Source organism: Candoia aspera, chromosome 1 (assembly GCF_035149785.1).
Source record: "Candoia aspera isolate rCanAsp1 chromosome 1, rCanAsp1.hap2, whole genome shotgun sequence".
Taxonomy (NCBI): domain Eukaryota; kingdom Metazoa; phylum Chordata; class Lepidosauria; order Squamata; family Boidae; genus Candoia; species Candoia aspera.
In genome coordinates this window covers 85,779,991-85,805,199 of record NC_086153.1, presented here as the reverse complement: position 1 = coordinate 85,805,199, position 25,209 = coordinate 85,779,991, and the positions used below count along the sequence as shown (strand labels likewise).

At 38.7% G+C, this 25,209-nt stretch overlaps 2 protein-coding genes across 2 annotated transcripts in view; one reads left to right on the top strand and one right to left on the bottom strand.

The window, feature by feature from the left end:
- The window catches only part of PPP1R14C (protein phosphatase 1 regulatory inhibitor subunit 14C), a 49,057-nt gene extending 26,284 nt beyond the window's left edge, over positions 1–22,773 (top strand). Inside the window, exons 2-4 of the mRNA XM_063308654.1 lie at positions 15,861–15,944; positions 16,483–16,515; positions 21,480–22,773. Coding sequence (XP_063164724.1) covers positions 15,861–15,944; positions 16,483–16,515; positions 21,480–21,554 — 192 coding nt within the window. The 3' untranslated portion in view covers positions 21,555–22,773. The remainder of the gene's footprint in view (positions 1–15,860; positions 15,945–16,482; positions 16,516–21,479) is intronic.
- Positions 1–25,209, bottom strand: part of NUP43 (nucleoporin 43) — a 361,785-nt gene that overhangs the window by 135,365 nt on the left and 201,211 nt on the right. The gene's annotated exons all lie outside the window — the stretch shown is intronic.

Sequence of the window (25,209 nt, the reverse complement as noted above, 5' to 3'; positions counted from 1 at the left end):
AAAGCTAAGCAAAGTTGAACCTTGTTGGCACTTGGATTGGAAACCCCCAGGAAACACTAGGGCTGTTAGTTATACTAGGAAGTTGGAAAAACATCCTGGAAGAAAATTTTCTATATTTTTGCCCAGAAAGCTACATGGAAGGTGTCCATGAAGTCATCAGGAACAAAAGTTGATTTGAAGGAAATTTGACTTGACTTAAACCTCCATGTTTTCTGGTGAAATGAATGAAATGGTGAATGAAAAAGTTTTCCTTGTCCATCACAGTAAATCTTGAACTTTGATTTCTTCAGAACAAGCATGTTCCTGCAAAACCTAGAAAAGTTTTTGAAAAGCACCAGCAGAAGGACATTTCCCCAGACTCTCATTAAGCTTAAGAATGGGTTTTCCCTGACCTTTAGGTGCATCTTTTTGTAATGAATAAATTTAGTTTGTCTTAACTTTGCTCTTTGTTACTTTGCCTAAAGTAAAATCTTCTCTGAATCAAGCTTGATTCCCAATATTTTCATGGGGATATATCCATGTGGTTGCTTTGGCAACAGTACAAAAGATGTATGCCATTGCTTCCTCTAGAATCATTTTTCACTTCTCAGACTAGTGTTGTCTGGTCGTTTTCCATCCAAGTATTGACTAGGTCCAACCCTGCATAGCTTCTGAGTCCAGCCAAGGCTGGTTTGCCTACCCACCTCCAGCCTGAATCCCATTCCCTGCCATTAAATATCTTCCAGCATGTAGTGACCTGCTTGACATCTCTTGCTAAACTGTAATGAGGTTTCTTTGATTTCAGCATAATGCTGTGTTTTAGAACAGCCTAATATAGTTTATTTAATGAACCTTAGTTAAGCAATCCATGGCTTAGCACAATATGTAAATCACATTACTATGTCTTCTTCCTCCTCTTAAGATTAACTTTTTGACTTTCCGCTTTAGATTGCTTTTCAGGCTGTTTGGAACAGAGTTTGTGCCAGAATGTTCTACCATTGATTCTTGATTTTCTAAGCCACATTTAACATCTTCTCAGATGAATGCTGCCTCCTGCAATTTCACACTAATGGAATTGGACTTTCTTCATTAATTAGTTGTGATGGATGAGCACCAAGTTTCAACTTAGTATCTCACAAGTCTACCTACAATAAATATAAAAACAGAATTCTTCTACTGGAAGGCATTCAAAGATTCTTTCTTGCACTTCAGGATAATGAACTTTTTTAGATTAAGTAATATAATCTCTAGGTATAATGGGAAAGGATTGGATTTGACTAATCATTAAGCAGGGGAAAAGGGATGCATACCACTAAACTTCCTTGCCCTGTCCTATACATTGTTGCTTTACCTTCCTGTTTAGCTAGCTTTTCCCTTTGCTTCATTTTCACCCAGTTTCCTCCTTCCCCTTTCTCTTTTCTTTCCCTTCCCAGTTTAGTTTTGATCAGCTCTCTAACTTGCACCCGACTTTTGTGCAATATTTTTTCCTAGCTATTCTTTTGAGGAGGGGCTGTCCTCCTCTTGGGTAAAAAAAATTAGTTTTACTTTGTATTGAAGGCCTTGTCCAATTCCAAACTATTTAAATAAATGCATATAAATTGCACTCCCCTTCTGTACAGTTTATATAAAAGTCTAGATAGTTCTGTTAACAGACTTGGCCTTCTCTTCTATGCAAGTTGTCATGTTGAATAATCAGGTCTGCCAGTCTGTGGTGTGCTAACATCCATGTAGCTATTGACTTCTTGGGGAAGGAAGCTCTTAAGTACATTTTAGCTGTCCTTGAGTATAATAGAAGTGGAAGACCAAATATCATTTTGACTCTAGGCAGAGGGGCAAGCTGTGAATTTTAAAATAGAGTAGGCACTAAAGGGTAACAAAAAAGAAATTAAACAGAAAAGTATATTATATATTGTAATAATATGTGGGAAAGACCTTGGGAGACTGGGCAAAGAGATGCTGCCAAGGGAACAGTCAAATAAGAGACAGCATAGCCCATAGCTGGATAGTGGGCAGGGCAAGAGGCTCAAAAGAGACCCTCCATAGTTTCTCAGGCTGTAAAGGAGATGATAGGGGAGGATTGTACTTTCAGACTCTCAAGATTCTGTCAGTGTAGCTTTATAGTAAAGCAGAATTAGCTCATCTGGTCATGATTCCTATCTGGTTTACCCAGGGAGGCTGACATATATTATGATAGAGTGGGGGGAAAGGAGAAAGTGTTCACTTCCCCCTCCCACTTCTGATACCTGTTTAGTGTAGGGAATGACTTAGAATCATAGAATTCTAGAGTAAGAAGGAGATCTAGGGCTCACTATGTTCCATACCAGTTCAGTGTAGGCATCTAGATTAAAGCATCTCTGACAGATGACTGTCTAGCCCCTGCTTGAACACATCCAGTGAAGGAGAGCTCACCCTGGGTCATTGATTCCAAAATATGCTTCCTACTGAGTTACTAGAGTCTCAACCCAATCAGGCCCTTTAATTTTTCCTTCTTTAACTAACACAGTCAACATGGAATCTAAAAGGGATTTTGGAGATCATCTAGTCCACCTCCTTATTGAATGCAAAATGCACAACAGTACCCCAACCTGGTGATTGTTTCCATCCACTTGTACACTTGTACTTCAAGAGGGTGTCCAGTCTGAGGGAAGGAAGGTTCATTATTTTTTCATCCAAAGAAATAACCCTAATAATGCTGCTCTTGGGACCTCTTGCTGTGTCATGACTATATATAAGAAGCTGAAATACTGAGTTACTCTAATTGTCAATTTAGTTTGGTATCATTTCCACTAGTTAGCAGTGACCTCCTAATTTCAAGCAAGAGTTTTTCCAGGTCTGACTGGAGATTCTGTGAATGGAATGGGGGACATTTTTATGTGGGAAAAACGTGTTTTGTCATTGAGCTGTGACCCTTCTCCCAAGACATGATGGGGAGCGCATAGTGATATGAAACCATGAAAGGCCACATCTTGTCAATTTCTCTTGCCACATTCAATCTCTCTTCTTACTTTGTATTTTATTTTCTATTTTTCTAGTAGTAGTAGTAGTAGAATTTGTCCTGCATAGTGTAATCCTCAGAGAGTAAGAAAGATTACCTTTATGGAGATATGCAGGAACGATTATCTAGGCAAAAGGGCTGAAGGATTTTTAAAATGCAGAACAACAAGATAACATTCAGAAGCAGCTCAGACAAATGTCTCTTCAATTCAGCAGAGTATAAGAAGGAAGAGGAGGTATGGCACACTCAGACTTGCAAGAATCGGTTATTACAGGTAGTCCTCGCTTAGCGACCACAATTGGGACCGGCAACTTGGTCGCTAAGTGCCATGTCACTAAGCAGAAAATCACATGACTGTGATGGGCTTACGGCCTTACTTCCCTTTGGTCATTAAGCGAAGCTGTGGTCACTAAGCAAAAAATCACATAACCTTGACGTACAATTCTACCTTCTCTATTAACTCTGATTATCACAAGCCAGTTGCAAAGTGCACAAATGGTGATCACGTGTTCAATGAGGCAGTCAGTAAGTGAGGACTACCTGTATAGCCAATCTCAATAACATTAGTTTTAGTTTTTGATTCCCTGGTCTGGTCTACCCAGTGGGGCTGACATAGAAATTTGTAGTTTTCCATTATATGTTCAGATTTTAATTTTTATTGTTTTGGTTTCAGATTCTGAGAACTTGCTATCAGATAATGTTGCTTGGTAAACTTTCAAACCTTGTAAAAACAGCAACTACTGCAATCTTAATATTAGTAGTTCTAGACAAGTATTTATGGAGTTGTAGAAGAATGTTTCCTGTTATATTTCTAAGCTCAGATTTCTGATCTGGATTGGTCTTTTAAAGAGTAGAGCTGTTTTAACAACAATGACTACCCATCTGTTATGTCTAGTTCATCACATAGTAAAATTGAACTAGCCAGAATATGGCAGAGTGGAATAAGAGCAAAACAACTTGGTCTAGAGAGAATCTTATTCTGGGTTGCTTACACAGGTTATCCAACGGGACGGAAAATCATTTTGATGCAGGTCCTTCTTTTCCCATCCCTCTGACAACATGTACTTGGCTGTTGCTATAAAAGGCAATGCAAGCTGTTAGTAAACAAAATGAGCTTACAGAAGTTGGTACAAACATCTTTGCTTGCTTCTAATCTGCCGTAACCCTGTTCTCTGTAAGTTATGGCCTCTGGGGCAAAACTTCTTTGTGCTGTTCTATCCTGATGACTTACCAGATTACAAGTAGCATCATCAGCTGTCCTTTTCGGCATAAAGGAGACTATCACAATGGACTCTATCCTGGAAGAAGAGGGTATTTCTCCCTTTCCCACTCTTGTACCGCAGGTAATGTTTCTAGTTTCTAATTCTTTGTTCCTCCAACCAGAACATCCAGGGCTTCCAAGGTTCTGGAGGTGCTGAACTATTGCCCAAGTTATGAGTGTATACACTGCTCTAGCCTGTGCCCGGTTAGTAGCTGCCTCTTGTGTTTTAGGACTGGCACAAGGTGTGTTAAGTTTGGGGCAGTTAAGTTTGGGGCAGGAAGACCCAGAGCAGTTTGCATTCTGTTTTCCTAAAACTAAGCTGAAGGGAAAAGTCTTGTGGCTCAGTCACTGCCCCCCCCATTTAATTTGGAATATAGCACATAAAACAACACATTCCTGATGTGACTAAAGCTGTTCCTGGCAGAACTGTTTATCTGTTCCAGCTTTCTGTGTGGTTTGTTTTTTTCCTTGTAGGGGGGCAAGCCAACTTCCTCATTTTTCAGTTTTCTTTTATTACTCATTTATTTTCTGCTGAACACTGGTTAGCATTTTTTGAGCTTCTACTTACCCAAGTGAGGATAGTCATACCCCTCTACAAGGCCAATGGAGCAACTCTGTTTAATATAGAAGAGCACATGAGAATCCGTTTCCTTCTCCAAGTAGTAACTTGGAGCATACAGTGGGCATAGAGAAAAAATCCTCTTTTTGTGCACAGCAGAGAAAGGGAAATAATTGGGTTTTCAAGCTGATAAACACACTTTATCTAGATGCTAGATAGAAACATCGTCACAGCACTTCTCAGTTCTGAAAAAGATCAAAATACTTAAGAGTTTTTAGAAGTTTGTTTTTTGAATTATTTTGTATTATTCTGCTGTGTTTAAGTAAAGGAATGTAGGAATGTAATCTTATATCTATGAATTTCCCATTTACATTTCAAACGTATATGCTTTGTTTTTAGCCCAAATACTCCTTAACAGTATCATACAATGTTTCATCAGATAACTGATTTTATACATATGTAACTAACATGTAGTGAATGTATCATTTGGTATAGTGATAAAATTGGAGATGGGCTTTGCAGTGATACACAGATGCGTCACGTCTACTAAATTGTGGGATTTCAGGAATGTTCACTATATAGTAAATGGGATAAGTAAAATGGATTAGAAGAATTTATACAAGGAGAATTGTATTGCACATGTTCTCTTAAGCAGATAATATTGTGTCTCATAATTGCAATATATATTGCAATTATATATCATTAGTATATCCTACTGAACACAGTATATGTTACTTCTGTGTTGTTATTAGGCCTCTGCAGCACTTTGGATCTGATTACATACAAAAAGGTGCTTTGGAGAAGGTAGGGGGATGGACATAGGATCTGTCTGCATGTCTTTGAAGCAGCATTTTTTTCCCCCTTGGGAAAAGCAACTGTGGAGAGCAGCCATGTAATCCTGGGAAAAGATGCAACTGCTTTAAAGAACTGCAGGCAGATATTATATTTGCAGTCTTGCACGTTCTGAAGCACCTTTTCCCAATCAGATTTAAAGCCCTGCATAGGCCTAGTAGGAATGCTTTTGGGCTGGCAGGCTAGATCATAAATTTTAATGAGTAGACAAATTCTCAGTGTTTGAAGAATGTTGGAAAATATGCCAACTAGTTTTATGCTTAGATTTAGGAAGAGATGCCCTCCAAATGCTTTATTATGGAATGCATTTCAACAGTGAAACCAATTGCCAAGGGAGCTGCTGAGTTCCCTTTCACTGAACGTGTTCACTTTGCAGCTGGACAGCCATCTGTCAGGGATGCTTAAAATTAGATTCATGCACTGAGCAAGGGGTTGGAATTGATGGCTTAAATGGCCACTTCCAGCTTTAGGAGTTTATGATTGGAGCAACACTGTCTTTTTGCCTTTGCCAGATAGTACCAATGGAGTTTGGCTGTAGTCCCAGCATTAGGTGTTAGCAGATTTTGTGTCAAATCCAGGGGTGCTGCATAGTAATGGCAGCATTTGGAAACCAAGATTAATGCAAATAAATTGTTGATGTTCTTCATCTCAAAGTCCTAGGATTATTGAGTGGAGAGTGGCCTTAATGCAAAATATGGGTGGAACTGCAGTTTATGATATTGGAGAAATTATGGAGAGAATGCTTTTTCAATAATTGTAACTGTGGATCGTATGAGAATCATTGTGGTTTCTCAATCATTTCTTAAAACCTATATGGTATAGTGATGGGTCTGTATTAAGCTGACGAGATAACGTTCAGTGTGTTCTTGCATTAAAAATCTTAGTGGAATCTCAGGTTGCCCCTTCATTTTGAGATGGCAATTCAATTCATTATAAAGTTGTTATATTTGTGTCAGAGGCAAGACAGTATATCATGGGCATTGCAGGTTCTCATGTTAGCCAAGTTGCCCAGAAATGATGAGCTTGAAATTTTTTTAACTTCCCATAAAACATCTCTTGTCTAAATCTATCAGGCTATTGAAGACTCTGGGTGTGATGAAATGCTGGTGTTCTTAGAGATTTCTTTCGGCATCATGTGTTCTTTTTTCAGGCTGAACTTTCTGGGATGGCCTGGCCTGGGCAAGTTGGCAGTTCTTTGAAATCTTTTTCAGTTCTAGATGATCTTCTGGGCAATTGAATGATTGATGTCCAATTGTTTCACAATCTTTTTCAATCCTTTCCCAGACTCATAACCCTCTTTCTAAAGGCCTCAGAGAGCTCTTTCAATCTGGACATGGTGATACCACACACTTCAACAATAAAGAGCATCTCAGCGTCTGAGGTTTAAATTAGACTCTCCCAGATCATCTCTACAACGTTCTCATCATTTGCACCTGATCTGGTGTACCTGATTCTAATTTTAGGTATTTGAGGTAGTGATAAATGTAGGGGAGCCCTTCCTTTTTCCACATGATAAATTTGCAGTTGTGTTTATTTAAATTATACAATGGACTACAAAATGTAAATGGTGCATGGTATTTGTTATATTGTATCCCCTTTATCTATCAATATTGTTGAACTTAAGATCAAATATTTCTGTGTTGAAATATGTTGAAAAAGTCAACAATTCCAATAAGGTAAACTTATTTTGGAGGGCAAAAGGGAGAGGGGCCGACCAAGGGCAAGGTGGATGGATGATATTCTAGAGGTGACGGACCCATCCCTGGGGGAGCTGGGGGTGTTGACCACTGAGAGGAAGCTCTGGCGTGGGCTGGTCCATGAAGTCACGAAGAGTCGGAAGCGACTAAACGAATAAACAACAAACTTATTTTTTCACATGACTGTGAAAAAGTGATGGTGATGAAAGGCCGTAGTGGACATCATTCCCCTGCCTGCCAATATCTGAGAGGCCTGCCTCTTCTGAAAAAGAGTCTTGCCCAGGTACATCAGATCTAGAGTCTTTTAGCCAGAATATCAGTACTCTATCCAGAGGTAATGTTTTAAGGGGAAATTCAGAATCATATTCAGGATTCCTGTTTACCTCAGCATGACAAGGTAGTTAAACACATTAAGATATCAGTGATATGGTGTGTACGCTGCAACTTATGCAAGGGGGCACCATTATGATTCTCTCTAGTTTTTAAGATTTCTACAATTCAGGATATCATATGTTTAGACAGATGCTTAAGCAAGTCTTAAGCTTTGAAACAATAAACCTGCAATACAGGGATAAAAACGTAATTATACAGGAGTCTAAAAGGTCTTGTTTTAATTGGTTTGTCATACAGAGATGGAAGTACACTGGCCAGAGTATTAATTTGCCTTGCAAATTCCTCATGTGCATGTTAGTATAGGTCAGATTTTCACACAAAGATATGCAAAGGTGTCTCTCTTAAGTCTTGTATAGCCTACATTTGAGAAGTTAGAGGTACTTCAATAATTTTGTTATAACATGTTTGCACCTGTTGCAGTTCTGCAGGGGGAGTGTAGGGTGAAGAAGAGAGTATATGCTTTATACATGGTTTTCCTGGCATATATTTAATGGAAGGAAAAAAACCTCAGATACAAAGATATTAAATGGTAGTTGTGTGTAAGTGAGAGAGAGGGAGAGAGAAAGACAGAAAACCCTATTTTTCCCATAAGGGTTGCTTTCATGGTAAAAAGGTGAAGATGCCTTAGAGATAGTAGTCCAGAGTCACTTTGTGCGAGATGGGTGGTGGCGAAATTTGAAAGACAAATAAATAAATAAGCTCACTACCATGCAGTTTCTTCTCAACTTCAAGGAAAGTTTTGCTCCTTGTGGCAACTGTAAGAAAATTACCTCTTCTGTGATGGCGTTAAACTTCCCAGTCTACCCTATAGCCTGGTATTCCCTGGTGGTTCCCCATTCAGATACTTACTAATCAAGCCCGACCCTTTTTTTATTTCTGAACCCAGACAAAGTTGCTCAAGTTCTGCCACCTTCTAAGAAGACATTTGAATTAGGTCAATTTAATTTCCCTTTTAAAATTGTTTCTATTTTACTGTGAAACACTTTGGGATTTCTAAATGGGAAACAATAATAAATACACTTTTGCCACCAGCATCAGAAAGGAAGACAATTCTGTTCATTTTGTGAGAAAGAATGGCTGCTCTGCTTTGTCAATATAATTCTCTGCTCAGGTAACATATGAAGGATGCTTTATGAATACTGTCTCCAATTTCTCCTTTTCTGTCTTTCCAGCTATGTTTGTATTGATATGCCATGCAGAACACGTTTCATTTTTTTATTTGTTTGCTTGTTGATGAACAAACACCAACATAGGGCATGCGTGAATGTAGTAGTACACACAGCACTTTTCTAGATAATAGCTGTCAAAGTTTATCTTCATGTAAATACTTGCATTTGATCAGGAGCATGCAGACATTTTGATTAGAAACCAAGTGCCTCCAATGGCATGCAATACAGTTTGAATCCCGATTGCATCAAGCTTTCTTAATTTCAAAAAACAGGGTATTGAATGTTGAAAGAGGAGTCACTGATAGTTGTTATTGTTAAAAAATATGAATTTGCTGCAAATCATCCAACGTCTACCTTCTGCCAGTCTCATGTGCTGGACAACTCTAGTTTAACTCTGTACCTTTGAAAGCATAAACCATTTTGTGAGTATAAACAATGACTTAGCAATGTTTTATGTTAGCTTTTGTAATCCAGCTAAAAAAGTTGTTCAATGCCTTATCAGTAAAGTTTAATTTTAATTTTTCTTCTGTGATTTGTATCTAAGTATATCAACAGGGCTTGATTCTGTGGAACTTTTTAACAAGTAATGAGAAGCAAAGTCCAGCAGCTAAGCCGGATAGAGTCCCCAGCTTGCATGGTATCTTTGGATTTTATATCAGTGAGTCATCAGATCAAATCATAATCAAGCAGTAGCTTTACTATCAGATTTTGTCAGAGGCTGTAAAAAAATAAGATACCCTCCCTGTTTGACATACTGTAAGGCTGCAAAATATTCAGTGGTACCAATCGCTGAACTTGTGTAGGAAACCAAGTTGTTTTGACAAGATTCCGAGAAGTAACAGCATTTTTCTCCTTTAATTTTTTTTTTCATTTACCAAGTGCACCAGTCACATCTAATTTGAAAGGAAGGTTGAACACATCTTATTAATAAAACAGAAGCTGTATTCTGATCATATATTCATGGGAAATATGTCCCATATGAGCACTCTCAGTAATTCTGCCTTTCCCCAACCTATATTGTTCAAACGATTTCAAGAAACCCCCACATGCTATGCACATTTCTGCAAGAGAAGAGTCTTTTCAAGTACAACTGTGCACAGGCTGGCTCTTCGAAGAGAATGCTAGCTTACATGGAAGCCAGTGTGTGTACTGCCCTATGTATGATGGCTTTCTTCCTGCAGACATCCATTCTGAATATGTAGCTATTTGTCGGAACATGGTGTCATTTGAATTACATCAGCAAGGCAAGGGCAGGCTTTGGGTAGACTGCTTATTTTTAATACTGTAATGCCTGAACAGGACTATCAGTCTTGATCATTTAATTCCATTTAATAATGCACCTTTTTTTGAATGTGACAAGTTCCACCAAACAGTTTTTGATACTTAGGAAGTTTTGTACAGCATCATTTGGGGCAGGGCTAGCTGAGCTAATGCGAGCTAGTTTGGTGTAGTGTTTAAAGCATCAGAGTAGAAACTGGGAGACTGTGAGTTCTAGTCCTACCTTAGGCACAAAGCCAGCTGGGTGACCTTGGGCTAGTCACACTCTTTCTACCCTGGGAAACAGGCAATGGCAAACCACTTCCAAAATCTTGCCAATAAAACTGCAGAGACCTTTCCAGGCACTCACCAGGGGTCAATAGTGACTCAAAGGCATGCACACACAGACAGAAGCTGAGCCAATATGATACTAGAAAATGTTCAAACTCACTGTCCAACAATGCATTCATGTGCTTCCTTTACATGACAGCTGAGCTTTTGCTTATAAGGTGTTCTTTCTTGTGGTCATGAAGGCCCAGCTGTGGTGACAGTCTCATCTCATCATTTGAAACTGCTGTAGTGATTGCAGCCATTCCCAGCACTTGAGTGAAATAATTTGCCTTTCAGCTGCACCAGTTACTTCGAGTAGTGGCCCTCACAGCAAGATGTTACAGGAAGCTTCTTGATTAAATGCAATATAGTAGTCAAGAATAGCTTATTGCTGTTGGGATGAGACAAAGGCTATCTTTAGTCAAAGAAAGAGCAGAAATCTGCCAGCTGTAGTTTTCCCTATTGTTCCTTCTTAAAGATGGCAGATCTATATCCTGCTTAACAATTTACATGGCTGAAGTGGTTGAAAACAAGTTTAGAATAAAAGGGTGTATGCCAGATTCACATACTGGCCAATAAGAGTGGCTGAGGAAGAGGAACAGAAATACAAGTTGGTCTTTTGATTGGGATTTTAAATTAAAGTTTAGTTCTAAAGGTGTAAGATACTTCTGCTTGTTAAACTTCAGATTTCCCCCCTTATTTGCCTTTCTGCAGTCCTGCAACAATTCTGTGGGAATAAATTCTTAAGCAGGTGTGAGAAATGTGACAAAAATAGGTTTAGGAAAAACCCAACAGGGTCAAGTGGAGCACTGCCTATATTCCTTTGAATCTAAACCAGGATATATCATCTCTGCCAGCAGCAACCAGTGACTGCAAAAACTTTCCGGGGGGAGGGGCGGGTAGCAAAAATGCTTTGCCAGATGAATTGATTTTGTTGACACACAACAGTTAACATGCGAAGCTTGCTGTTTTATGAATCACAGTCCATGTATAGGTTGGCTCATTAGATGTAAAGGTATCAGCATGGCTGCTGCCATTTGGGCACACTTTCTTTCGGGGTGAATTCATTAAATCAAAAGCACGGCTTCTCCTGAATGCCGTATGCTCAAAACTCTGCCATGTAAATCATGGTTAACATTCTGGAAATGAAGCTAATGCGATTTCTTGCCCCAGATAAGTTTGAGGAAAGCTAATTGGCCTCTGTGAAGGAAGGTATTTGCTTTCAGTCAGATGAATAATCAAAGTGCTATGTAAACAGTAGAAACCTTGCTTTGCTAAACAAATGTCTATATTTGTGTCTGAATATCATTACTCTCTAAAAATAGATGCACATAACTTTGGAAGGGTATCATTACAGAAGCCTTGTGAGCACCAGTAGAGCTGAAGCAACTATTCTGTGAAATGGTTTTCAATTGTCAGTGGGTTTTCTGACTGGTCACAGTTGAACAGCTCCTGTTGCTTTGCGGAAAACAGAAATTGAAACCCCAAATGCAGGACAGGATGAGGAAGAAACTAAAGACTAATAGTGCCATTTGTAAAATATTTATTTTGATTACTCTTTTAAAAATATTTTCCTTATATAATCACATAATAGACTGTCTACCTCTATAGAGGACCCAAACCATTTTACAGTCAGAAAATAGTAAAACAGCAGTGAAAACAATAAACTAATCCACTGTAATCTAACTAACCCAAGGCAGCCTTGTATCATCAGGGCTGATACGCTCTACAGAACAATGAAGTGTCCAAGGTGTTTCTGAAGGCGGAGGTGTTGTAGAGATTGGGGGCAGCCACTCCCATGCTTCGGCATACCCTCCCCCAGAGACTGATTTGGGCAGGCCAAATAAGGGTGGGGAAAACAGTGCTGGAGGTATCAGGGTACCAGGTTTTGCAAGGCTTTCAAGGTGATAGCCATCATTTTGAATTGGACCCCAAACCAAACTAGTCACCAATTTACTGTAGTGACTGCAGCATAGGTGTAGGGCTGTTGAATCTGCTCCCCTAGTTAGCAGATTGGCTGCCAGATTTTGGACCAGTTGAAATTTTGAGTCTTCTTTAAAGACAGCCCATGAAGGGTATATTACAGTCACTTAATACAGGAGTTTATTCTATAGCTACTTAACTGGTTGGGCTGTGCAGTGCATCAGATTCAAATGCAAAAAGGTGCTTGGAAGTATATGTGAGTGTGAACGTAATACCTGTCTTGGGTTGTTTTAAACCAGGAACTACAGAGGGCAGCTGACCAACCCTGGGAAAAGGCATGGCTGCTTTTAGGAGTTGCAGACAAGTGTTATGTTTGCATCCTACATACAGGTAGTCCTCAATGTACAACTATTCGTTTAGTGACTGTTTGAAGTTACGACAGCACTGAAAAAAAGTGACTTATGACCCTGTCCTTGTACTTTTGACTGTTGCAGCATCCCTGTGGTCACATGATCAAAATTCAGGCCCTTGGCAACCAGCATGTATTTACAACAGTTTCAGCATCCCAGGGTCACATGATTGCCATTTGTGACCTTCCCAGCCAGCTTCTGACAAGCAAAGTCAATGGGGAAGCCGGATTTGGTTAACAACCATGTGATTCACTTAACGACTGCAGCAAAAAAGGTTGTAAAATCAGCATGACTCACTTAATGGCTACCTTGCTTAGTGATGGAAGTTCCAGTCCCAATTGTGATTGTAAGTTGAGGACTACCTGTACTTTAAAGCACTTTTCTGGTTTCAGTACCAAAGCACTGCAAAGGCCCAGTAATCAGAACTGCATATTTCCAACCGTGAATTGGTTATAGTTACCAGGACTGACGTATCCATTAGGCACAACATGCACAGTGCCCAGCACTTGTGAAAATGTTACAATTTTTAAAATCAGACATAATAAAAATAAGTAGGAGTTACTTATTTTCATGCCTTTTAATAAAACACAGGCAAGAATCACACAAAACTTGAATGTCAGACCATTATTTGTAACCTTTAGTTGGAGCGTGAATACTAAAATTTAGTAACTTTGATGATATGCAACAGACATCATGATTAATCAGCAACAACTGATAATTATTACAAAATAATGCATATATGCTATTCTCTATTTTTCTGTAAAATATGGTGAAAATATTGAAAATCATATGAAATACAATTTTTAGTGCTATTATGTTTGTGGAGGGAGGGGCCCATCAAAGTTAAAATGCAGCCCTGGTAAATTCTTTGCAGAGGTGCAAAGAAATGGTCACTATTAAAATTAGGATTCATAGGAGTAGAACTTTTCTCATGTCTCGATGGATGGCCTGATGGCTGATAAGTATTATTTCCTCAGCAGTGAGAACTTTGAAAATGTCTGTCTTCTGTTAATTTATAGCTAGCTCAGGGTTTCTCAGCCTTAGCAACTTTAAGATGGCAAGCTGGCTTGGGAATTCTGGGAGTTGAAGTCCACACATCTTAAAGTTGCTAAGGTTGAGAAACCCTGAGCTAGACTGTTTAACTGGCTCCTACTGGAAGATGTTTATAAGTTCTGTATGTTATTAAAACAGTAGATGCAGCATCAAAAGGTGATCTTGAGGGATGTCTGTGTTCAACCCAGATGCAGGATTGCCCGCATAGTTTTGCACAAGCCTAGATTTGCACATGTGTCACCTCTTTTGGGGGAGTTGCATTGGTTGCTGATTTGCTTCAGGGTCCAATTCGAGGTGCTGGTTATCACCTTTAACGCCCTTCATGTCTTGGGGCCAGGTTATTTGTAGGACCACCTTACCCCAATCACATCTACCCGGCCCACCAGAGCAGGGAGGCAGGGTATGTTGCGAGCCCCTTCAATTAGGGAAGTACATCTAGTGGGACTGAGGAAAAGGGTGGCTCCCTGCCTTTGGAACATCACTGTGACCTCCCATCTGGATTACTGCAATGCACTCTACATGGGGCTGCCCTTGAAGAGCATTCGGAAGCTTCATCTGGCACAGAATGTGGCTGCATGGGTAGTAAATGGTGTCGGATATTCGACACATGTAGCATCACTACTATGCGAGCTGTATTGGTTGCTGGTGTGCTTTTGGGTGCAATTCAAGGTGCTAGTTGTCACCTTTAAAGCCCTTCATGGCTTGAGACCTGGTTACCTAAGAGACCATCTTCTCCCAGTTGTTTCTACTCGTCCAATTCGGTCTGGTAGGTTGGGCATGCTACGGGTCCCGTCAGCCAAGGAATGTCGGTTGGCAGGGACTAAAAGGCACGCCTTCTTTTCTGTAGCGCCTGCCCTCTGGAATATTCTCCCTTCAGAGATCAGGATGTCCCCGACCCTGTTGGCCTTCCATAAGGCTGTGAAGACCTGGTTATGTGCCTGGGCCTGGGCCCCCGAGTGTGTTAAGGGCCCCATTTCTTGGCTATATTAACATCTATGCATTGTTTACTTGGCGACCATATTTATTTATTTTATATTTTAAATTGTTTTTAATTATTTTAACTGTTTTATGGTTTTTATGATTGTAAGCCGTCCAGAGTCACTCGTTGAGATGGGTGGCTATAGAAATAAAACAAATAAGAGATAAGATTGGCAACCTCCTTGCTCCTTTTCCAGAAGGCCCTGAAGACATGGTTTTCTCAGCAGGCCTGAGGGCCCCAGGTTGCTTTGGAGCGGATCAAGTGGTTAATTTGAATGTGTTTGCTGCCGCTGTGGGATATGTGCTTTGTTTTTATGGATTTCCCCGATGGGAGGAGATGGGTGGGGATAAATTTAATAAATAAATTTAAAATTTTTTTTTTTAATTTTGTAAGCCACCTGGAATCACTGTGTCTGAGTTGGGTGGCCATATAAATTTGTTAAGAAAGAAAAGAAAAGAAAGAAATGCCTTGGGGAGGGGAGAGAGGCAGTCTGTTCTCCTAAGTAGGCCGCCATTCTTCCCTTTAGCCTGCTCTACTTTCCATCTGCACAATTGCATCTGCTTGGCAGTAGTGGTGTGTAGCTTTCAGGATAGCTGGAACTGCTCTTGGTTTCCTCAGGATAAATAAAAGAGATTCCAACAAGGCAAGTTTGAATGTGTGACATCTACTTTACAAAGCTCAAGTGCAAATTTCCAGCTCTTGGCCTAATTGACAGGGGAGAGATAGGGGATAAATAGCATAACCCAGGTCTCTGCACAGAGAGCTCATGTTACCGTTTAAAAACTCTGGGCTAGGCACCTTCATATGCACAGGAGTGACCAGCTGTCTACAAGTCTGACCTGGGCCGGTGCCAATTGGAAGAAGATTGGCTTAAAAGGGTGTGTGTGAGTACAGGAGAGAGAATGAATGAACTGCCATTCAGTTTTTGAAGCTGGCTAAAAAGGAAGTGAATAAGATAGCTAAAATGTGGTTGAATTTCTCACCCAGCTTTCTCTTTTTCTAGGAAGAAGAGATGCCAGATGTAGAAATTGATATTGATGACCTTCTTGATGCTGCTAATGAAGAGGAGAGAGCCCTCAAATTACAAGTTAGTCTAATTTTAAGAGATTTGGGAGAATGGTACAGAAGCCTGGGTTAATTCAGACTATCTATCTCCCAAACCTAGAACAGTTTTAATACAATGATGTTTGGAGGGCAGATTAGTGAAGCATAATGAAGAAGAGTAAAATTAAAATCTGTAACAAACCATAATTTGTGGTATGAAGATTAGCATTCCCATGATTTGCTGGCTTACCTGTATAGATTTCTGAGAATGTGCCATTGTCTGTCTGGCAATTTCCATTTGTCAGGAAAGTAGTATACTTTAATATGGGAAGCGTTCCACTTGTCATATTTTTGGTATGACTTTGACAAGGGAAAACCATTGCTAAAATATGGGTCAAAGTACTATGCTTTTGATTGGTGATTGACTTTTAGACCCATGCAAAAAGACTGTTTGGACATGCTTCCCTAGAATAAGAACTAGTGACATAGAAAAGATGTGATGGCTGTCCAGAAGTATCCAGTTCTCACATATATGAAAGAGGAATGAAAGATAACTGATGCTTTTATTATTGTACTTCTAGGAAGCGCTTGTAGATTGCTACAAACCTACAGAGGTAAACAAATTTTATATTATTTTACATGTAAAAGCTTGACATATTCTTCTGTATACAGAGCAGCTATACTTTGCCAACTGTCCTGATCAACACAGATAAATAAATAGATGATTTATTTATTTCAGTGTTTTATCATATGTAATCAAAAATGCAAATTACAGTCATATAGAGTTAATGTCAGATGCAGCATTCTTTGGTAGTACATGTAAACTACATTTATTTTAATTCTTTGGATTGGAAGAGAAAAATATTTCACCGTCTTGAAGGAAAAAATACATCTATAAATGTAGGTTAATAAAAAAAATTTTTTAAGAGATTTATTGCAGTATTTTCCTGCCATTAAAAAAAACAACTATTAATGGCTGCTACAAAGAATTCAATCAGTTCATCTACACTGGCTACTCCTAGAGGTTATTAGATCATTTGACCTTGAGAACTAGTTTTTAATTTTGTAAAACTACAGACAAACTTTTGAGTTGCTGAATTAATGTAAGGTTGGTACTTATTTTTAACATACATCTAATTCCATCCTTATTCTCTGAAAGAATGCTTTTACTTTGTAGCTGACATTGAAGTGTGGGCGACTATAGGAGCTGCATGTGGTCAACAGGGATGACCTTGAAACAGTTGGTTTCAGCTGATATAGAAATACATACACACACTACATCTCTCTCTCTCTCTTTCTCCACATTCAGTCCTGGCCTCCCCACGTAGAGAATGTCATTGGACCGTAGTTCTGCCTGCTCTCCCTTTCAGTTCTTGAAAAAAAATAGCCCGCCCTTGGATTAAATAGTAGTAATCCTATCAAAATGCCATAATCCTTAGAGTTGGAATGTTATTTTATTTTCAAATCAGGTATACACAAAATGAATCCATGTCTTCTCCTTGATATTGGGAAAGATTTGCAGGAAGAAATTTAATTCCTGTTTCTGTTTCCTGTTCTATCAGAAACAAAGTTTAGGAAGCTTTTTCCAAATACAGGAATAGTCAGATTATTAGAGGTAATTCATCTGTGTTTTTAGCATCTGTGCTGTAATTTATTCTTTGTTAATATTGTTTTTTATTGTGTTTACATGTTGTTAGTTGCATTTGAGAGAGGGGTGGCCAAATAAATTGATTAAAAAAATAAATGTGCTATTTTAAAAAAGACATGTGCAACCATGTTTGTACTGCAGTCCTCTTGGCAACATGTCTGATGTTAGCATGCTATGAATTGCCGGTTGTGGTTTCTGAGTTCAGAAGACACTTATGTACAAAGTAGGAAAAACTTACAGGAAAGTTTCACTGTGATATAAACATCTGCTTATGTCCTGTCAACGCATGTGGCAGAATACTGGATGTTTGTTGTCCTTCCCTCCCCCCCAAAGTTGTTAAGAGCTAAATCTGCTGAGGATTTTATAGGCAGTAATTTTTGTTAGTAGAAGCACAGTAGTAATAGTCTTAGTTGTGGTGATGGTGGCATATTTTGAATATCTTTGCCTGTTCATCCTGAGCTGGCAGTATAGAAGCAAAACTCCTTCCAGTAACAATAGTCCATCGTTCAGCTTTTGGGTGGCTTATGGAACAAAGCTGATATTCTGAAGGGGGCTGATGCATTTTGTCTCTTGGATATGATTTGGCATACAAGCTCATATTTAAATCTTTGGTGAAATGTTACAGGCCTGCTGCATTCAGAGTACTCCAGTCTTCCCCACCCTGGTGCCCTCTATATAGTGGATGTCACCTTTCATTACTTTTGAATGAAGACTAGTACATCTGGAGGGCACCGTTTGGGAAAAGCTAAGGTAAAGTCTCCTTTGATGTGAACTCTACACTGGAGACTTAGGAAGGCTAAGGTAGGCAATCAGGATGGATCAAAGCTCTGATACTCTATATAAGGAAACTCTAATTTTAGTGATTTGAATGTGTTGTACAGCTGCTTGTAGCATCAGTGCAAAGCATTTGGATGTCTTCCATGGCCCTTGACACACCAGCTTTATACCTTGCTAAGCCAACAGACATTGCTGTGGGGTTGTTCTCCGTGGCTTTCATTGAGTTAATACTCCAGCTTTTTAAAATAGAAGAGCTTTTCTCTTTATCTCTGTTGTTTACATGCATTGATTTGTGCTCTGCAAGAAGTGAATGCTGCAAAGTTTTTTCAATGTAGGGCTGCCTTATCTTAAGAGTAAGCTTGGTGGGTGCCAACAGTTAAAAATAGTTTCTGTCCGTGTGACACCAGCCTTTGCAAGCCAGTTGTACGTAGCATCCAGGCTTTTTCCAAATGGCAACACGGCAAAATAAAAGTTCAATATCAGATCAGAATAGCCAATATTTGAAACATTTGGAGTCTTGCTATAAAAGGTATGTACATCTGTACTTTTTACTGGGCACTTGGAGCTCTCAATCCATTGGCACTTAAAATAACTTCATTGCCTGGAAAGAGAAACCCTGGCATCAGAACCCTCTAGGAAATGTTTGGCTCTTATAAATAATGAGTCTCTTTATGCTATTAATAAAGACTTAGTTGTATTTTCCAGTTAGCAACCTAAAAATAAAGTGATCCTTAGTGTGAAATTTCAGCGACAGCGTTTTAAGGAAAGTGCCAGAAAATGTATGCTAGAGTCTTCTGATTTATTCAGATGAAACCCAGGATTGGGGACATACGTTGTTTATTGTAGGGATCAATGCACGTGTTTTTAAAATACGTCTTTACGGTGCCTAGTTGGCTAGAAACAGGAAGTAGGTTCAGATTTCAAAGGTTCACATTTCTTCAATAATTACTAGTTTGCTCAGATCTAGTTTGCTCTAGAATTAGGCTTGTGCCTCAGTTTGTATAGTTAGACATACATAAATTGGGTGACTTTGTTGATTCTTCAGATAGCTGCAATGAGGAAATAATTTATTTTATCTATTTTATATATGTATGTGGCTCTACATTTTTTTGGTAGAGACAATGTAGCCTTACAGGGAAAAAAAAATAGAGGATTGACATGAGCCCCACTTTTCCAAACAAGAGTGTCACTCCAATCTTTCCTGCATGTTCCCTAGTAGTGGAGAATATTCCCTAGGCCTTTTCCTTTATGCAGACCACTGTATTGTCACTGAAAGATTTGAAAGCTAACATGTAAGACAAAGACTGCCAATGACGCCCTTATTGGCATAATGGTCTCCATCATCCCAGATGATGTCTGTGAAACCCACAAAATACATACAAAATAAATATGTTGATTTTTAAAAATGATCAAAATTTCATGAGATCACCAAATCTCATGCAATGATAGTGTTCCTAATAAATGAAATGTTTGTGAGTGTTGATTAATCTTTTTAAAATCTGCTTTGTTGGCCACTTTCAGTCACATAAAAATAACTTTTTAAATCTACAAGTACAGTATATGCACAAAAACACATTGTTTTTACACCAATCAAGGTGTCATCACCAAGCAAGTACAGAATAAAGATCAGTTACCTCCAGCTAGGTCAGGTAGTTGGTCCTTCACTGAGGTGTCACATGGAAGATAAAGCACAGGAAAATAGCACGTTAAAAGCCTTCAAGAAAATAACAACACCGCCCCCCCCCAACATTTCATCTGGAAATGGAAATGCCAGAACCTCAAAAATCAAAGAAGAATATATTGCAAAGCTACTATACCTTATCGTGGGATATACATGGAGAAGATCAGGATAATTAGCCAAAAGTACATTATCCACCTAGTAGTGGTAAATCAAGATACAATATGACACTAGCTGAATTAAGTAGCATGCAAAATTTAGAAGGAACTGGAACAACACATTTCTGTCAATCCCCATGATACCCACAAGAAAATATACATAGCCCAAGCAGGGCAGATGTTGAAGACCAATTTAGCAGAATACCAGAATGAATTAAAAAAATTGATGTAGCCCACAAAAGTGGAATAACTGAATTTTGCATAAGGAGCTGCTGCACTCCACACTGGGAAAACTTGAAAATCATAGCTTTTATAGACAGAAAATACAGAGCAAGTTCCAAAAAGCAATAAAAATGGAAATAACCACCTCAAAAATGGTTTGGAGAAAAGAGCACTAAATTTGGAAAGACATAGAATACAGAATTCCTTAGATAATTCAGGAGCAATCGTGTAACACCTCAGTGAAGGACCAGTCGCATGACCCATCTACAGTTGACTGACAATTATTTTGTACCTGATTGATGATAACTGACTGACTGTCAGAATGTTACATTTTGTATACTAGTGTTGTACCCTAAAACATTTATTTTTATGAGACTGAAAATGACCAGCAAAGCAGATTTAAATAAGAATTTGGTGTTTCTACTTGAGATTTTGTGAAATCTTAGATGAGAATGCCAAAATCATCTGGAATGTAATGTTCTTGTGACACTTTGGCCATATATTAATTTAAATAATTAATTTGTCCATACTAAAGACCTTATACTATATCATTGTTTTTGGAACACAGATTGGGAACCATTTTCATAGGTTTTGGATCTAATGAATTAGAGCAACTAAATAAGATGGAGTCTATTCTTTTTTCTGCTGAAAAGAATCAAGCTTTTCATTCATCTGAGCATATCTACCTTTTAGTGAGGATGGGGAGGGTATTCTGAATGGGGATTGAACTGATAAGGCAAGTGGACTGAAAGAAGACTACATGAGAAATCATGCCCTTTGCTGTGATGGTAGCAGTCATACTCTGCAACTGAAGCATGTGCCCTGGGGTGGTGGAAAGAGGTTAACTTCTTTAGAACTTCACACTACACGGGCTCCTTCTGCTATAGAATCTTGGCAACTGCATCCTACCTGTTCTTTAGAATCTGAAAGTAGTGATTTGATTGGATGTACTTCATGTGCTTCAGAAGCACCTTCATGTTGGAGCTTTGAGGAGAACTGAATAGCTGATATGTAAGAACAGAAGGTGGAGGGTGATTTGCATTTTGGACATTCTTACTATTATTTTTAATCAGTAATTTCCCTTTTTTTTTTTAGGATTTTATCAAAGAACTTCTAAGTCGGATAAGGGGGATGAGGAAACTGAGCCCTCCTCAAAAGAAGAGTATATAAGTGAACACCGAGCCCTCTTGAGAAAAGTGATCAATAAACTGGGACTATTAAATAGGACATCTACTAGTTTGGTCATTTTGAGCAATTTTCTCTTTTTTGGTTGAATTCTGACATTTTAAAGAATTTGACCTCTTCTGTTTAAGGCAATTTTTTAAAGTGTCAGTTTATTTTATCACAGATAGCAACATTATGGATGCTGCTTTTACTATCTGCGGATGATCAAGAGAGATGGGAAAACACCAATTTTAGAGACTTTCCCAGGCAGTAATCCTGCCTGATGAATTCTATGTAGAACTGTTAGGGAAATGCTGATCCTTTACAACCAGTTTGATCATTAAGTTGTACACCAGACTCATGGATGTTAAGGTTCTTGTGCTTGTGTACATAAATTATCAAGTGAGTGTTACTATTGATTCACATCAGTGGAAAGGAAATGTGCTCTAAGTAACAATATAAACCGAAGTTATAACCAATGTGGTGTTGGGGGAGGGAAGGGATGCAGTTTGTTAAATGGGGATGCTGCCACTGTTAAAGCATTGCAACAAATGCCTCTGTTCACAAAACAACACATAAGCAAACTGGGGTCCAAGGGCTTGATTTTTTAGGGTTTGAACTACTTCTACCAACTTTGAGGCTCAGCCAGATAATCTCTATCTTATGATCTGTTAGGACTGATCAACCTACTGCTAAAGGATTTGATAGGACAGCAAGAAAAAAGCCAATACCATTATGAGAGAGTCTGAAGGGGGGGAATGCAAGTCAATTCCCCCCTTCTTATAACAAGAATATCAAGTTACTGCTTCCTATTTTGACATCCCACTTGATAGGTTGGCTGGCTGGCTGGCTGGCTAAGAGATCCAGGTTGTAGAGGTGAAAGCCTGCTCCCCGAACTCTTCAGGAAAACATTATTTGCTCTAATGCAGTGTTTCTCAACCATAGCAACTTAATAGCATGCTGGCTAGGGAATTCTGGGAGTTGAAGTCCACACATTTTAAAGTTGCCAAGGTTGAGAAACGCTGCACTGTTTCACAAGCTACCATCTGCTGGTAGATGCTAGTCTGGCATTTTATATCAAGGGTGCTCTGAACATAATTTTATTTTTTAAAAAGAAGAAATACATGTTTGTGGACTTTATGTATACTGGCAAGCTTTTTTAAATGTATTTAATTTTGTAATGTTTTATTAATGACTTTATTTACCAAATATTTACTCAAATAAATGCAACAAATTGACGTGTTGTTATGTATATTTTAACTATTGATAGAAAACTGGAACATGAAGGTGAAAAACTATTTTACATTTGGGTGGGCAACTAAGAACCTCATAAACTGTGTGCACACTCAATGTTTCCTAAAGGGTTGGCATATATATGCCCTCAGGAAGGTATATTTAACAGTTTTCCTCAGTTTTCAGAATTACTATTCTTATTTAAATAATATGGCTATCTGAATGACAAAATTCCCTGAAAATGAGTGTGTTTTAACATTAATTGTGAGTTACATAAATATGTAAAACCTTTCCCCCCCTCACTTGTGCCAACTCATGTCCTATGTATTTCTCTAAAGTAAAGGTGAAGATATGTTTTATTTCATCCCCTGCATTTTGTTTGAATCTGATAATTTTACTGAAATGCTTTTGGAATCACAGTTAATGGAAATGATTGGAGAAAAATGAAACGTTGTATCCTTTAGAATGAAGAATGCTAGGTGGAATTTAAAAGATTACAAAAGAATTCGCTATCTAGATCAGCTGTTGAAATGTTTTGTGACCTTGATTATTTTAATACTGAAATAATTTCAGATGAATTTTTAACAGATGTTCCTGACCTATAAATAGTAATTAGCATCATTACACTTTTTCTTACCAATACTCACTTGAGGTGGGAAGGAGGTGGCAGTATTAGGGTCTGTCTGATCTAAAAGCTGAACTAAAATGTTCTTTCTATGTTTAGATTGGTGGGAATTAGTAATTTGAGAAACGATTTGGCCAGTATGAGGTTTTACCCTAACTCCATAATCCTTGCCCTGTTCTGTTCCTAAAACAAGAAAGGAATCAGAGAGAAACACTTCACACTTGTTTTTTTTTAAAGGTATAACATTATTAATTATACCCCCATCCATTAAAGAAATTCAGAATTTACTATAAAGAGCATTGGTTGAATGCAGGGCAGACCATATGCACTTTCACATTGCCACTGTGTGTTATAATTCCCCAGTTCCTTAAAAGTGGCTTGAAATAAATCTATAATAATCTTCATTTCTGTAGGTGTCAAAACCCTGATGGATAGTGCAAACAAACATAATTCAAGTAGACTCAAGAACTGCTGGTCTCAGAGGAACAAAAATCCCCTCACCCTGCTCCACACAAAAGGGGGACAAAATGCTATGACCCCCAATCCATATCCTTATTTTACCTTATGTGCATTGGCTGATCACATGCAGTAATAATAATAATAATGAAAACTCTGGTCATTTGCTTAGAGGCAAATGGAGGGTGGATAGGGTAAAAGTTTCCATGAATGGAAGAACAAATAGCCCACAAATGCAGCAAAGCTGTAGCAGTATGAAGGTTTTGCTCCAGTTTCAGATAAACTGGTGTGGAACCAGGAACAATAGTGAACAAATCTGGTTCTTGAACAAAGTGGATGATGTGGAATTGCCGATCCAGAGCTGTTCTGAACTGCCCCAGAAACTCCATGTGGAGGTACATCTTCAGTTAAGCTCATACATGTGTGTTTCTTTGCTGTTTTTCTCATTAAAAATGAGAAAAAAACTCATTAGAAAAACCTACAAATGGAGAAGGGGTGACTGTATATGTCTAATGGAGAAGTTACTGCAAAGTTTTTTTTCCGCTGGCAATTTTGGGGCTCTAGACTATATTTCTAAATGCTTCTCCCCAACCTTTCGAAGACTCCTATAATCATTTGTAAGGATAGACATCTGCATGACCACAGGACACAGATTGAACTTGAGCAACATGGGACAGAAAGAAGATTCAATCTTTCAGTAGCCCCATCCAGAATCAGGACTTTTACTGCACATTTGCTCACAATGTGTAGCTTGATTCCTCATGGATCAGCTGCCTTCTACTGATTTTCTGAGTACAGGTGTTCTAACAGAGAACACGGTGGAGGCAAGAGATGTGGGACTTCGAAAGAACCTATCATTCAGAATGGAAGGGGATTTTTTTTTTAATCATCTGGCAGCAAAGCAGGAGCCTCAGCGATCCCCTCTGCCTTAGTCTGGGCTGGAAATAGCACATTTCTTTAGCATCATTCACAAATGTTCTGATGGCTAAGTATAAATGGGGGGAGCTAATTTTTTATTATTGTGATGATGGGCAACTTCCTTGCTTTTAAAGAGATCAGAGTTTTTTTAAAAATAAAAGCCATACTATCAGAGCAGCCCGCAAAATCAAGATGATGGCAACCTTCCTCATGTCCGAATAACTTGAAAACCCTTGTTGCCTGCTGTGCGCAGGCAAAGAACACAAAACAAATGCTCAAAAAGACTAATGGTTTTACTTTAATTATTTGAAATTTTGAGTCACATTTATGGTGAACTATGAAAACCTCCATCCTTGGCTGAAAATCCATACTATTGTTCTGTTAGTTGCCAAGCACAAACCCAGTGAGGTTGCATGCTTTCAGTTGCAC